The sequence below is a fragment of the Phoenix dactylifera genome, chromosome 14 (genome assembly GCF_009389715.1).
Source record: "Phoenix dactylifera cultivar Barhee BC4 chromosome 14, palm_55x_up_171113_PBpolish2nd_filt_p, whole genome shotgun sequence".
In the NCBI taxonomy this organism is placed as follows: Eukaryota; Viridiplantae; Streptophyta; class Magnoliopsida; order Arecales; family Arecaceae; genus Phoenix; species Phoenix dactylifera.
This window is the reverse complement of record NC_052405.1, coordinates 3,454,498-3,469,824: the sequence shown is the minus strand read 5'-3', so window position 1 is coordinate 3,469,824 and position 15,327 is coordinate 3,454,498. Positions and strand designations below refer to the sequence as shown.

The 15,327-nt window shown below is 41.1% G+C and overlaps 1 protein-coding gene across 2 annotated transcripts; it reads right to left on the bottom strand.

The window, feature by feature from the left end:
- Positions 1-1,502: 1,502 nt before the first annotated feature.
- On the bottom strand, positions 1,503-12,862 carry LOC103696328 (DDT domain-containing protein PTM-like). Of its 2 annotated transcripts, none has more exons than XM_008777916.4 (9): positions 11,474-12,850; positions 10,660-11,352; positions 8,857-10,216; positions 4,626-4,920; positions 4,411-4,535; positions 3,842-4,311; positions 3,688-3,716; positions 3,081-3,569; positions 1,503-2,994 (listed from the first exon to the last, which is right to left on the bottom strand). In XM_008777916.4, the coding sequence occupies exons 1-9, from the start codon at positions 12,223-12,225 to the stop codon at positions 1,934-1,936; spliced, it is 5,274 nt and encodes a 1,757-aa protein (XP_008776138.1). In that variant the 5' UTR covers positions 12,226-12,850; the 3' UTR covers positions 1,503-1,933. The 2 variants fall into 2 exon arrangements, with proteins under 2 accessions (XP_008776138.1, XP_026656650.1); XM_026800849.2 differs by having other exon boundaries at positions 2,493-2,994; positions 3,062-3,569; positions 11,474-12,862.
- Positions 12,863-15,327: the final 2,465 nt, after the last annotated feature.

Below are 15,327 nucleotides of genomic sequence, written 5' to 3'. Positions count from 1 at the left end.
CCTCAAGTAACTGAGAAACATATTTGCGACGGAGTTGAAAAAAAAAAACAAGGCAAACCTGGGAGTTGATACCTGACACCAATATCACTACAGTGATGAATCAAACGTTAATATACACATAGAGGCAGTCGCATTCCAATATTCAGATTAGAAAGAAGAGTACTACTATAAGACAGATCGAGTCAGAGATCGTGAGAGAGGATCTGCCAGGTAAAAATGCTGAGATGAGGGACTGCAAATTACCAGAAAGGACGGCATTCCATCGAGCTGATGAAAGTTGCGCCATGAGTGTCCAGAGTCTCCGAGGCGAGCAAAGCGCGCTCTCTCTCTCTCTCTCTCTCTCTCTCTCTCTCTCATGGCATGGATGTTATCAATTCCAAAAAAGACGACCTAATTTGGAAATTTTAAAACCAAAGACGGAAAAGAGGACTTGCATTGAAGATCGTCCAATCTCTCTCTCAAAACAGAACAAGACAAGAAAGAAAAAGGGTATAAGCCTGTTTTAGTAAAATCTGATGTTCAAGCAATCCCTCGGACGAAGTCATTGCGCAGGAAACTCGTCTTAGTCTTGGTTATGATATACTAATTCCATTTGTGTATTGAGGGTAGTAAGTGACATGTTCACTTCCTGCAGGCAACCAAAATGACAGCGCTCTCTTTTGGAGAATATAACTAGGCCTAATTATCAGTTATCGAGCACGGTCCCTCGATGGTTTTCATATCCACCGCTGCTTCTACAGAGGCGACCAAGCAGCCGATCTCCTGGCGGACATGACAGCTAGTCTTCACAAACATGCCGTTTTTTGGTCATTTGGTTTTCCTTCCTTTCTGATTTATTTTGTGAATGCTGATAAACGAGGATGTCCCATAATCTGCATTTGTATCTGCGTTTATTAAAAAATGAAAGAAGTCCCCACTCCACTTGTTAGCCTACTTTTGTATCCGCGCCCGTGTGTTTATTCCCTATCCGATTATGTGCTGGGAAGCACGAGCACCATTTTCTTTTTTTTTTTAATTTTATTTTGAGGCTGATCACGAGTAATTTTGAATTTCTAGCGATCCTCGTGGCACATTGGTTTCATTGAAGTTTTCTAATTTAGAAGCAGATTAAATTACTCGATCTATATTTCATCATTCAGAAAGCATACTATATAGGACACTAGTCGGTCACACAGAGAGCTCATCAACCTCCAGGGTCGAACGTAAAGCATGGAAGCCTACCACACATGGGCACAAAACGTAACGTCGGAGTGCAGTAAGACCATTTCGTTTTCTGCTGCACAGCGGTTTAGAACCGCTACCCATATACTCCAGCCAGCCAGCCAGCCAGCCAGCCAGCCACGCACCAATTCTCTCATCTGCCATGAGGAGCCGAGGGGTGCGTCCGGGAGAGTAACCAAGGCAGCCTACACGCCCCCAAAACATAGATAAGCTGTCGCTGCTACATTTAAGTTGCTAGCAAAGCAACAGTTACTTTGGAACTCGGGATACGGTCTCGCGGATAAATCAAAACCAAGTATGTTGATTGATTCTATCAAAGTTTGAATACCTCTGAAAAGGGCGATTACCCTTCACCCTCTTATATACAGTTCAACAATTTCTAATGTCTGATTGCTTACGTTGCCAGCATCATACTGAACCAATTCCATGGTTAAAAGCAATCGACCGGTGCTCACAGCTGAACATCAGAAACATGGAGATTCAAACTGCGCATGAGCTGCGCCTCCACGAGCCAATTCACAGCAGGGTACCACCGGTTGGAAAATTGACAACGAGCAGCCCAGCTGCTTCCCTTCCCTAAAGGCCTTGCTTTTACCAAGACTCTGCAACGATCCCAACTTGGCTCCCTCAACGTATCCTGGATTCACATGCTGGCGAAATCAACAGAAACCGCATTCGTAGAACTTGAACCGCAAAAACCAAAGATCTTAGACTACCTCCATTCCCGGCAACCACCACATCTCCAATTGGCGTCTCCGGAAGACTCCTCGCTCTCAACCCAAGGCGAACAATGTGAATGTATCCGCAGCCCACAGATGTCACATGTGAGATCCGGAGATGGCTCGTTGAGCTTGCACTTTTGACATTCCACACCATCAAATGCAGCCTCACTGGCAGTGAAGTAGGCATTCCCAGACCCCACCTCATGCACTGCTGATAAATTGCAGGGAGATGCTTCCTGATAAGCAGTCCCAAATTCATCAAAACGGCCGGGGGGGCACCCGTCCTCTGGTGCATCCATAGGCATATCATACTGATCATCCCCATCCTCAGATGCCAACAGCTCCGTGAATGAGAAATATGTCTGTGGTTCATACTCCATACCGTCAAAGTTCCCACCTTCTGGATCATGCCACTGGTAATTAATGTCGGCATTGTCAAAAGCCACATCTCCATAATCACTACCCTTCGAAAAATCACATCCGATTAGAGGGGATGATTCTTTCTCAGAAACACTCATGAAGTTTGCTTCGTTGGTTGCAGGTAGTTCATTTCTAGCTGCTCTACATGGCACATTGTTTCTTCCTACACACCAGCTCTTAGAATATGTAGTGCAATTAGGGTCGGCATTTGGAGGTGCATAAAACCCATCATTAGCTCCATGCTTTGCTTGAGGCCTTCTGACAGACAACTTTTCCTGGCTTCGGGACAACAATCCAGATCCATTCAGTTGGATTTCAGTTTCCAGTGTTTGCTCCACAATTGGCTCAACTCTTCCGAAAGAATAAAGCAGGGGATCATCATTCACAGCAACCAAATCTTCCTCTCCCGGGAGTGAATCCAGGGTAGTAATATGTGCTATTTTAGGGAGATCAGATGCAGTCCCTTTGTTTGAATTTCCGTTATTCAATGGTTCTGGTTCTGGCTTCTTGTAATCTGGATCTACATAGGGACACTTTGGTGAGCCTTTCCTCCGGCACTTGTTGCACTTGAACCCTAACAAATTGAAAATTTGGGCTTCCTCAAGTTGTAAAGCATCTGCATGATACCAATCTGCAAATAACAAAGGCTCAGACAACTGACGGAGATATTTCCAAAGACAAAAAGCGTTAAAACTTACGTATTGGTTATAGGCTTACTTTGGCATTTCTCACAGCAGATATACATCAGATCTGAACGGTAAGACCTATTGCAGAGGCAACAAATCGGTTTTTTTGAAGGATTCATGCCCTCCTTGCTTTTCAGAATAATATTTTTGGCCCTGAAATCCTGGCCAGACTCATCGCCCTTCTTCCGCTTCCATATAAGACCACATGACTGCCATGTTCCACTACGTTTAGCTTTGCATTCTGAATTAGAACCAGAAGCTAAAGGCCTCCTTTCTGGATGAGCTTCTGCTGCACCAACTGATTGTGCAGCAGGAGGAAACCCAATCTGAAGCCTGATTTTGGGACCCGCCACTAAAGGATTTTGCTTCTGAGAGGGCAAATGGTTGTCCAGAATCTCCTTTCGACTTGTATTGAGTGTAGCAGATTTAGTATGATAACATAATTTGCATGTAAAATTAGAGCCTGGATCAGCAATCTTGTCAGCAACTGAAGATATCGAGCAATATGTGTGGCAATTACCTGAAAAAGTCGGGAAAAAATGTTTTAATCTGATCCCAGTTATGAATTACCCACTCTCAGTTCTTAAAATGTGAACATAAGAGATGGAAATGGCATAAGAGGCTCGGCATGATCATACCTTGACAAGAACTGCATCTGACAGAATCCCTAAATGACATTAAAAACATAAAAGAATGCAACAGCAAAATAGCAGTTAGCAAGCGGAAAAAATATTGCAAGTACCTATTTAACCTGATTCACAAAATCATCAACATTATCAAAAAACAAATTACCTTAGAAGAACATCACGTTTACATGATGCACATGAACACTTGCTGGGTTTCTCCCCCTTGCGCAAGAGATACAAGAAAATATCTTTGCGACATGTTTCCAGTTGTCTTTTCTGAAACTTCAGCAAATAATGTGAGTTTAACATCGTCGAGCAAGGTGAAGGTGTGACACCAACTCTCACTTCAAATTCCTTTATCAAATACAGTGGAATATGATTTTCTGAGAACCACAACTTGCCATTCTCATCCTGGATATTCTCTGCTTCTAGAATATTTTTTGTTACACGCAAGGGAAGATGCTTCTGATTGGAAAATGTAACTGCATATATCATCTTATTTTCAACAATCCTTTTATCGCATATGACTGCATTCCTAAAAACAGCGCCATCAGCATCTGAACTTTTCCCATCCAAAAGGATTTGCTCAGGACGAACAAGGTCCTTCCACCTTATATGAGCATCAAGATACCTGACCTGATTGGCACGCAAATTTTTGTTAGTGGAAAAGATTACTGAAAGAATACTGAAGGAATGACAATTTATATTTGGCATGATAATAGGACAGAGAACTACCTGAAGAGCAAGCTGAGATGCATTCTTACTCATTTCTACAGAAGCTCTCCAAGCAGATTGTCGGTTTCTTCTAGGAAACTCAGAACTTTCAGGATAAGAAATATCAGATATCCTTCTAATACCACCTGGCATGAAAGAGACATATCCATAATCATCAGCCTTATATCTGAAACTAGCAGGAAAAATGACACAAAAAAATCGAGCACAATATTTACCTTGACGAGCTGCTTTCCTGACTAGTGCACTCAGAAGAGATGCCTTCTGGAAAACAACCTTCAAAAGCTTTCCTCCTCGCCACCATTGCACATCCTTCCAGCTATCATCAGATGACAGCGGTGCGGATTCAGATGCAAAGGATTGTCGCTTATTCCGCCTCCCAGCAGGCCCACGTTTTTGATTTGATCCAATGCGTGATACACCAGCCAATGCTGCAGATAACTCAACTGACCAATCATCCACCAGCTTAAACCAACTTCCAGAAAAAGCAATCCCACGAATACACTTTTCAAGCTGCCCAAAAAGTCAAGTCAGTTTCCAGCAGGCGATATTATAATGTTAAGTTGCAATTCCTTTTTCACTCTAGCACTGGTACAATTAGTTCACACAGAATAATGAACTTCATATAGTTTACACAACACCACAATTTACAGTCATGAGCCATCATATGCCATAATAGCAATTAATGACAACCAATAATACGCAGCAGAATATGACTCAAAGTTATGGTTTTTGAATATTTTTACAGCTACACACTGGTCCCTTACAATGTTACACTGGCTCACAAAAGTCTACAGGCAACGGCCCTTGCATAGCCATAAAAACATTATCAATCTGGTAATGTCAATAGTTAAAAAGGAAGAAAAGCGCATTTCCAACTATTCATGATATTCCTTGTCTTGTACATGACCCACTTTTTTTGAGGAAACATGAGCAGTACATTATGTATTACTTTCAAAGCACTATTTTTCCTCCATCTATCTTTGATAAGCAACATGGATCATATATCACTGAGACTACTCAGAGTGAAAAAAATCACAAATGCTTAGCCATTGGAGACACATCAGATAAGCTGCAGCAAATATAAGGTTTGGGTGAATCCATGATGAAATATTGCAATTTCCAATTTAAAAATAAAACCAAATAGAAGTACAATCAAATCATGAGTGGCTTTGAATGTTTCAAATAAAATTACACAATGCTTCTGAGATGCTCAAGCTTTGTATTTTATTTTAAGTATATCCTGCTCTCTTACCTAGATTCCCTCCTTTCTTGATTCATGAGGCACATAAGTGAGTTAAAAACAAGAAATAGCTGCTAATTTAGACAAGCAAAATCAAGGCATCTTACAAACTTGTCAGATATAAAGCTTAAACCATGATGTAAGTTGATAGTTTATATCTTTAGTAGTATAATGTTAACTTCATTGAGCCCTTGTGGAGGCGAAGTCTTGTAAGGCCTTAACATGACACCCTTGCACTAAGTCGCTCTCTGGGCATTATAATCACAAAACATGGAAGCCACCATTTGGCACTTTGGTTGTGTTTGCTACTAGATACTGTGCAATTTCCATAGCTTTAGTTCCATCTGCATGATGGCTCTCTCTCTCTCTCTCTCTCTCTCTCTCTCTCTGTGTGTGTGTGTGTGTGTGTGTGTGTGTGTTTGTGTGTGTGTGTGCAAGTATCCAGTAAAGGAAAAAAAGTCTCAAGTGAATCATGTCTTCTCTCCACGCTTTGTTTCTTTAACTAGAGTTTTTGCTGGAATAAAACTCCTTTTAGTTGGAGCTGATCCTCCATGATCAGAGGCCCGTGATCGCATCTCAACATTCCCAAGAGCCAATCCTCCATAATACAATAACAAACTTACTTTTTCTACAAAGGAAGTTATATGTTTATGAGTATTAAATCCATCAAGCTTTATCCCAACTATTTGGGTCAGCTTTATGTATACTCATTTGATGCCTCCTGGAATAAATATATGAGACTATCCAATCACATGAATTTGTTAAAAACTGGATTTTAAGCATTACAAAATAATTTTAAAATAGAAATGCAAGGGTCAGAGATTTTTAAAAAAAAATACTATTTCGAGTTTCATGCACAGAAGTCTATGCCATTCTTCATGCACAGAAGTCTATGCCATCCTTCACGCACTAACTTGGCGGTCAATGTTCATGACGGTGCACATAAATCACTTCTAATCACTCATTTTGATACTATCCAGCTGACACCATCTAGATGCCACCCCCATATATTGCACTCATTTAAAAATGAAATGCCCCCAATTAGTGGCGAGTGCCTCCCAAATTATAGGCTACCAATTGTCAATCAGTTTCTTAAAGTTTAACATACACATGTTAAAGAGCCAACACATATTTAGTTTGCAGCATTTGCAAGGGGATAGCAGCATTTAATTATGCTATGTAGGTCGCATGTAATCTATTCCCCTGCCATGTTAGTGCATAAAGGGGTAAATCAAACACATTCACAGGCATTTATATGGAAACTGTGGTAGGTTAACTAAAATATATACAAAGAAAGAGGGCCATGAGATGAGTAGAATGAGTATGAAAAAGGAGTTGTCAGAAAATCAAGCTACAAGAATGTTTAGTTAATAAACGAAACGAAAAATGTTGGATGCACTCAGTAATTTGTGACAAGAAAGCTTGTGAGTAGATGTAAAATATTTTTTTTCCCAACCAAAAGGATGGTGAGATGACAATTAAAACAAAAGAAAGAGAGTCAGATCAAAATGGAAAAAAATTTAAAAATTTAGAGTCTGATTTTTATTAGGAAGGGAATATTAAAATTGTAGAAGAAGTGTATTTAAATACAATCTATTAATAAGGCACAGTATTTTATGATGCACGAGGACATGCACATAAAATACACTCTGAATGGATACCATTTAGAGTATGGATTTTTCAGGAAAGAAGTAGGTTGTCCACATAGTTATATGAGAGAAAGATGGGCATGAGAAAGATGGATTTTGAATTTCAATTAAAGTCTGGTTTTCCTAAGAATGAAAAATGTCTGTTAGAAAGATCTCTTAATTAAATTTAATTCGAATTCATGAAAGAGATAAGGTGGGTGGCTTATTATATGTTTCAAAAAAAAAAAACAATATTACAGAAGATATATTGTTTGGCACACTCTAAGTTTTTTTAAAAACAAAAAATGGCAAAAGAAATATTACTAGGATATGTCTAAAATTCAAGTTTGGCAATTTAATATAGTATAGTTATATTGCAATACGCATTAATTGTTTGTATTCAGATCAAACTCAAACCATGACCTGAAGCCCTGTTAGTTTGCTTTCCTTCAAACAGTTGCACTTTCCTCAAACCAAATGGAATCAAACCATAACAACAATTATAGCAACTGTATCAAACCAAATGGAACTACAAGAAGCATGGGAAGAGAATACCTTGCACTCTTGGATAGAATCAATTAAGCAACCAAAGAGACCCTAAAAGATTGCAATTCATCACCACGTGAATTAACCTCCATCAACCCTTTTCATAATCTAATTCGATACTTCCAAATGAAGAAATCATCACAAATAAACAGTCAGTTTAAGAGGAAATATTCCAATCATTTTATTTAAGATACATATTTGTTCATCATATATTTGAAATTCAAGATGCAATATGATCAGTATATTGGGGGAAATTTACCAAGCAAAGGTTGTGCATTGTGAGGCATACCTGAAATACCATGGTGATAGTTTGAACTATCATGAAGGACTGGTTATGAAACATGGGACAAAGCAACTTGAAAACAAGAGGAACATAATGTTCCATGGTAGGGAATGAGAAACAATGCTTAAAAAGGAGGGAGAACGTAATATGCATCTCTAGTGCAAGAGAAACCATTGAAAAGGCATGCAACTCCAATTTAAGGAGGCTTTTTTAATCTCTTATTTGGTACAAAAGAAACACTTATACCGTTTCAAATCACTTTCCAGTAAATTCATTTTTTGGTAATTGTAAATTCTTTTTTTTTCATCTATACAATTTTCATCTATACAATTTTCATCATTATCAATTTAACAGAAGCCTATCGAGCAGGCTATCCAAATGTGTCAACGATGAAGCACTTTTCAGATGGGAAGTGTTTAGATACAATGGCTAAGTATATGGAAATGCATCTAATGATAATTATGGATTGAGCATCTATGTCAAATAGTATCCAAATTTAGAAGGGGTCAGGAGCAGGCAGATGAAATAAACAGCAAATAGCGTTAATTAGCCTGCATTCTTTGTGTACTTTAGCTAATTCCCTCACAAGTCCATAGCACTGAGATGTAGTCACAATGTTGAAACAAACGAACAGAGGTTAGAAGCATCTTCCAAACAAAAACAGCCACCCAGCTTCAGCTCAAACAGGTCAACCAAACCAAGTAATCACAATCAGTAAAAGGAAAAACAAAAAAAAAAAGAATACCAACCTCGAGTAATGAGAATTTTAGGACCCGGCAGCTGGAAGCCTCTCGTAGTTGTTTACGCCACTGTTGGTTATATTCTGCATCAGACAATCGACCAACTACTAGACCACGCAAACTCTCCTCCATGTTTGCAATATGTGCAGCAATTATAGGAAAGTGGCTGTCATCATGCTTAATTGGACGAAGCCCACTAACATTTCTTGCAGATCCTTTAATGGCATTGATGGCAGCTAAATTTAGCAAGCACCCCTTTTTATTTGTATTTGCACCTTTGCATGCAATGCACCAGCCACATCTTTCTCTTGGAACCTCCATGAGCTTTTTCTCCGGATTTGGCCACAGAAACTGAATGGTCGCTCCAGAAAATGCTTTTATTTGCAGAGCAATGTTTGCAGCCACCGTTTTCCTAGGATTAGAAGAAGCATGAGCTTCCAGATCTTTACTCTCTTCAGATGTGAGAACAGCCAGACCAGCAGCTGCTGATGCAGCAACATCACCTTGAATATACTGGTTCACATAACCCTGGGCCTTGAAGAAAGCTAAATTACTTGAGCTCCTGTCACTTAGAGTTCTGAATTTCTCACCATTAATTTGACTCCCTTTGCTTTCATAAGATATACTCAGAGAATCATTCTTTGTTGAATAAACAGAGCAACCAGCATCTTCCCTGCATATTCCATTCTTATTTACTGAAGCACAATTCCTGTCTTGCAATGTTGATCTTTCAGCAGAAATTGGTTGGTTTGAGTAAGACACATCAGTTGGAACAGATCCATTACCAAATTGCTCAGTGGTCTTTGTTTGAATAACTGAGAAAACCTTTTGGATTGCCAGAGGAGCATTTTCAGACGTAAATTGTTCATCTTTCGGAGGTACCAATGTTTTATCAGAAGTATCTAGTGTCTTCTTGACAGACATTTCAGCATTTGCCAAATCATATTTTGGCTTCACTGGAAAGTTGGGCTGCTCCACCAAGTTCAATGCAAAGCCATTGATCCTGGCTTCATTGCATTCATTATTCCGACTTAAACTTGCATTACTGTCTGCATTGCTATCTGTTTTCTTGATAGCACAGTTCTCTCCTTCTGCATCACTAATGAAATTAACAGTTTTGTTAACTGAGCTTTTGGAGAGTGGAAAGTGACATGTTATAGGTTCCCTGTCAGTCAGTGGATTGCTGATGGGTTCAGTTTTTCCATGCAAACTGGATGGTGGGAACTCCCAATATTTTAATATGCCCTCGCAGATATCAGCATACAGTGATGCATTTTCTTCTGTCGAACAAATCACATTGAGGACCTTGGTGACATCGCACTTATTGTAGTATCTAGAAAATGGCTCTGAATCTAATGACGTCCCAGACCTGCAGCACTCATTCGCATAATGAAAACATGAACGATTAGATTGCTGAAATACAACTTCAAGACAACAATCAGCAAAAACATTTAACAGGATCTATAGAGCAAATACAGATAATAAGAATTTGAACATCACATATAAATGTATATACACATGCTAACAGAAAGTATATAGGTAGGAGAAAAAAGCTGCATCATAAGGTATTTATGTGTGGTATTATGAACAGAATAAGGAATAGTACTTGAATTTATGGACCCAAAAGCATAAAGGAGCTATCCTACTGGAAGATGAAAAGACATGCAATAATGGTGGAGGAGATCAGAGCACTATGTCCAATTATTGCGATGCCACATCTATATTTCTTATGAGCAACAGATTTAATAAGGATATGCAAATTAACGAAATTATCAGGATAAGAAACTCTAGCTGACAGAAGAAAATCCTTACACAAGCAAATAATTGCAGGTTCCCAGAAACATCTGCCCATACATGTCGATGCCAAAGATCTCAGCTCCTCTTACTCCCCTTCCTATTCTGGAAGTTGTAGGGCCAAGCTTGTCGATCATGCACTCTGGACAGTACCACACCCCTTCAGGTAGAAATGCTTTGCTCAGGCCTATGCATCTTGAATGGTATGCTGAGGGGCATCCATCACAGCAAATCAGAGTCCCATCCATACCACAAAGCCTGCATTCATCACTATTTCCATCCAGAGCAGCAACTGATGCATCCGAATATGGTTCTGCTTTAACTTTAGAGCTTGGAATTTGTATGCTTGGTTCAACAGATTTTTCCAAAGCTTCTATACTCTTGCAAGCTGAAGTCTTGGAATATCTGGGATGCACCCTCCTTGGCCTGCTCTCTGGAGGAACGCTGACACCAATGCCATATTCTATATCTTCTTCCACATTTTCCCGTGTTTCTAGTTCAGTTCTTAGCTCTGCAGAATCTATGACATCATCGCACAATATTTGCAGAATTTTGAGTTTCATGACCACAGGAAGCTCATAATATTCTCTTTCTGAAAGAGCGGTACTAAATCCCTTCCCATCAAGGCCTTTCATGTATCTCATTGTGTAGAGGTACTCCATTAAGAAAACTGGCCAAGTTAATGCATCGAGCAAGGTCCAATCTTGATGTCTGTGGAGAATGTGGAAAAGAAAAGAACAAAAATCTTTTAACCTCCAAAGTCCAAGCCACTAGAAAATTGATTAACAAGTAGTTACTCATAAATAAGGAGACAAAGGAAGCGCATACTCACCTTAAGCATTTTGAGGCTAGCTCCGAGCCCTCGGACGAAAGCATTTGAAGATGTTGCCTCAGAGCCCGCATGAGGGAGACATGGATGGCATCCATTAACGAATTCTGGGCATTGCAGTTGAGCGAGCCCACAAAATCATCAAATCCAAAGGGACTCAGAAACAATTGGACGCTGAACGATCTTAAGAAATTGTACACAGAGAATAAATAACTGATCGCTTCCTCGGGAACAGCAATATCCCCAGAGGATGGAGGCAGAGGCAGCATCCGGATCTCCTGGGATGACACAGAGGCCCGAGCACGGGCATAGTCACAAGAATCGCTGGAAGAGTCGGCGTCCTCAGATAGGTCAGAGTCTAACCTGCTAGCCGAAGGGGTATCGGCTCCATCCGAGACATCAGATGCATTCTTCCTAGACCTCGTGTTCGGCCGCATCAAGTCTCCAGGGCCCGAGGAGGCCAACTGGTCCAGCTTCCTCTTCCTGCGGCTCAGCTTCATATTCGATCCCCCGTCTTCGACTATGAGGATCTTGCAGACCTGCTGATGATCCAAATCTTCGCGATGCCCATCCTCGTACACGACGCCGTACGTTCTTCTGCCGCCGTCGTAGGATGCGACCTTCCCCAGTAGGGCCCTCCTGGGTCCAGATAAATCCTTGCCCACATAACCACCGACCAGCGCATCGCTATCTCTCGTCGTGGCCTCTTCGGATCCCCGATCCGCCCTCTCTTCAGCAATGCTAATCTCCTTCATGCCCCCTCGGCTATGAGACCTGTTCCCTCCGATTCCTTAGAGCGCGAGCAACGAAACCCTAGAAAGCGATCCGTTTGCCTTCAGAACCGAAAGCATCCTCCTCGGATTGCATACAAGAGGGGAGGGGGGGGAGGGCTTCGATCCGTCAGAGAAAGAAAGAAAGAAACCCTGGGACGAGATGGATGGGAACGGAACAGCAGATCCAAAAGAAAGAAAAAACCCTAAAAAGTTCCGATTTTGCGATACGATTTCCACGTTGTGGGAACGAACGAACGAGGGAACGCGAGAGAGAGGGGGGGAGAGGGAGAGACGTATCCGATTGGGCGACGATGATCCAGAGAGGCGGTCACTTAGAGTCGCTTCTTCCTCCGCCCCTGATCCAGAGCGACAGAATAGAGAGCGAGAGGAGGCGAGGCGATTAGGGTGCGAGGGGAGGGGAGGGGGAGAGGAGACGACGGACGGAGAGGGGAGAGAGCCTGCCTGGATCGTGTTACCCTAGCCCTAGGTCGGTGAAATAGGGGGGGTGCACACTCCGACTCGGAGTGCGAGGGTGGGAACGTTACCGCCAGCAGCATCGCCCGAGTGGCGTCCCACCCGGGCCTGTCTTCTCCACTCGGGTGACTCGAGTCGCCGCCCCCTGGGTTATTATTATTTTCTCTATTTTTCAATTAACTCTTGAGTCTTGAACCGCTGCGGTCATGCCCGTTGGCGGTGGGCTTGATTATGCTTTATTTTGACAAAAATAAAAATAAAAATAAAAATGAAGATAAAGGTCGGCGGGCGAGCGGGTTTGACTCGAGCGAGCGCGTCGAAAGCCGGGCGGGTGACCGGGTGGCCAGCGCGGTAGAAATGGGACGACATGTCGCCTCGTGTCATGCAGAAGCCCCCCCCCCCCCCCCCGACTGGAATTATCGTCGCGGACGCGGCGGGGGTTGGATGCTGGGCGGGATGACCGCACCAATGTTCCCCGTTGTTAGCGTACCTGCTTTATAAATTCAAATTTTGAAGCGGTACGAAGGGAGGGAACCAACGGTAACCCTTCCCCACCAGCATCCTCCTAAACCCTGATTACAAGCCGTCGCAAACCACCTAGGGACCCATGTCCGCGCAAGTCTCCTCATGCGTAGCCATATTCGGAGCTCATGGGTTAGACACGGTGCATTTAACATGCATGTCATCTAACTAGTTAGATACATATGCATGCAAGGACCTCAATCCTGGGCTTAACATAGCATTTAGATTTATCGATCCTTATCCTGACCACTTGGAGATGGATTTATGAAGTATTGTTTCATTTATCATTTCTAGTAAGTCTACTCAGGTTATTGCAAGATGCAACCATGACTCACCAACTATACAATTCCCTTCTAGGCCATTTCTAATATTTTCTGCATCATAGCCCAATTCAAAGTCATGCCATCATCCAACAGCTAAGCCATATTTGCTGCATACCATTGTGAACTATCAACCTCTTAACCATAAAACTATCTTCACCCTGCTTATGTATTCGGCATCCCATAGCAACCTCAAGCCACTTTGGTAGTTGCTTTTAAAGGATTTTAAGCCCTCATTAGCAGATCCAATCAAATCAATACAATCTTATATGGCGGAAGATTAATTACCCACCATTCTTTTAGTTTAACCAATTATTGTGCTGTGCTCACTCCTACAAAACAAGCTTGTAAGGTTGTAACTTTTATATCTTGCTTCAAATTAGGTGTTTTGGTTATCCTTCAACACATTCGCAATAAATATAAAAAGATTGTTTGATTAACTAAGAGGTAAGTAAGTAGATTATAAGAGAGACATTTAAAATTTGGATTCATAAATACTTCCTAAAAACTATTTTGGTACCTCAAAAGTTGAAATAGAAGAGCCTTCCTTCAACAAGGTAGCCTAAATCTTCAACCATCAGCCACAAAGATTTCGGATCAATAGCAAAATCACCTTCCAATTTAGGAACTAGTTGCTCCAACATATGGCACAAGGATTTTCACCTTCATAAATTAACCATAGCAACATGTGAGCCTGGGCACATTATTGAAGCTAAAGAAAGTGAGGTACAATCTATTATATATATATGTGTGTGTGTGTGTGTGTGTGTGTGGGGATGCACACAAGTGGATCTCCATTTAGATTCATTTAAATTTGGTCAGATCTAGATTGGATGATGGGATCCTACATTGATGATCCGAGCCATTAGATACGATCTACTATTTTTGAACTGCTTATATACCAAAATTTATAAGATTTAGAAATCCTTCATTTATTCATCAAGTAGTCAAAAATTAGGCAATGTAAATATATTAAATTATATATATTGTTGGTCACTTGATGCATACACTATGGGTTCCTAAATCATATAATTTTTTGTGCGTAAGCAATTTACAGGTAGTTGACCACATCAAATGGCTTGGACCATTGATGTGGGACTTCCATTGTCCAATCTATACCTCACCTAACTCGTTTATGTCCAATTATAGCTCCTAATTGTCCAGCCATCTTGCATCCTTTCCATCAGCGCCAAGCTTTTGTTATTGTTCCCTGCCAGCACAGTTGCTCTGTAATCTAACCTGCACATGTCTGAGCAGTGCACAACTAAGTAGAAGAATGGTGGTTTTGCTATCAGTTTTGATAAAGGGCATCCTAGCATATGAGGCTACTATTATTGTAGGATTGAGGAGGGTCTAGGATTGAGGAGGGTCAAATATATGCAGCACATGCAGAAAGGTTGTTTTCATGTTTCAACATCCAAGTCACAATAGAATAATCTCCCTCATGTTGTGTTGAGGCGCAACCTTTTTTTTGGTGTCAGTTTTGATGATGCAAATTATGAGAGTGATTGCAAATAACAAATTCCATTTTACAGTCTAAATTCTTTAGTCCGTTATACATACTATGGTTTTTGAGTGCTGGGTCATGGCAAGCTTCGCAAATCCACATGTTATCAATGTGAAATCCCATGAAGCCGTCAAGTAAGAATTTTAGGAAACATGAGTTGGTTATAATTTTACCTAGTGCAGCTTCTCCTACTGCATACATTTTAATGGGCCATTTCTATGATATGGTGTTGCTACTGGCATTGTAGCTGAAGGTTGTGAG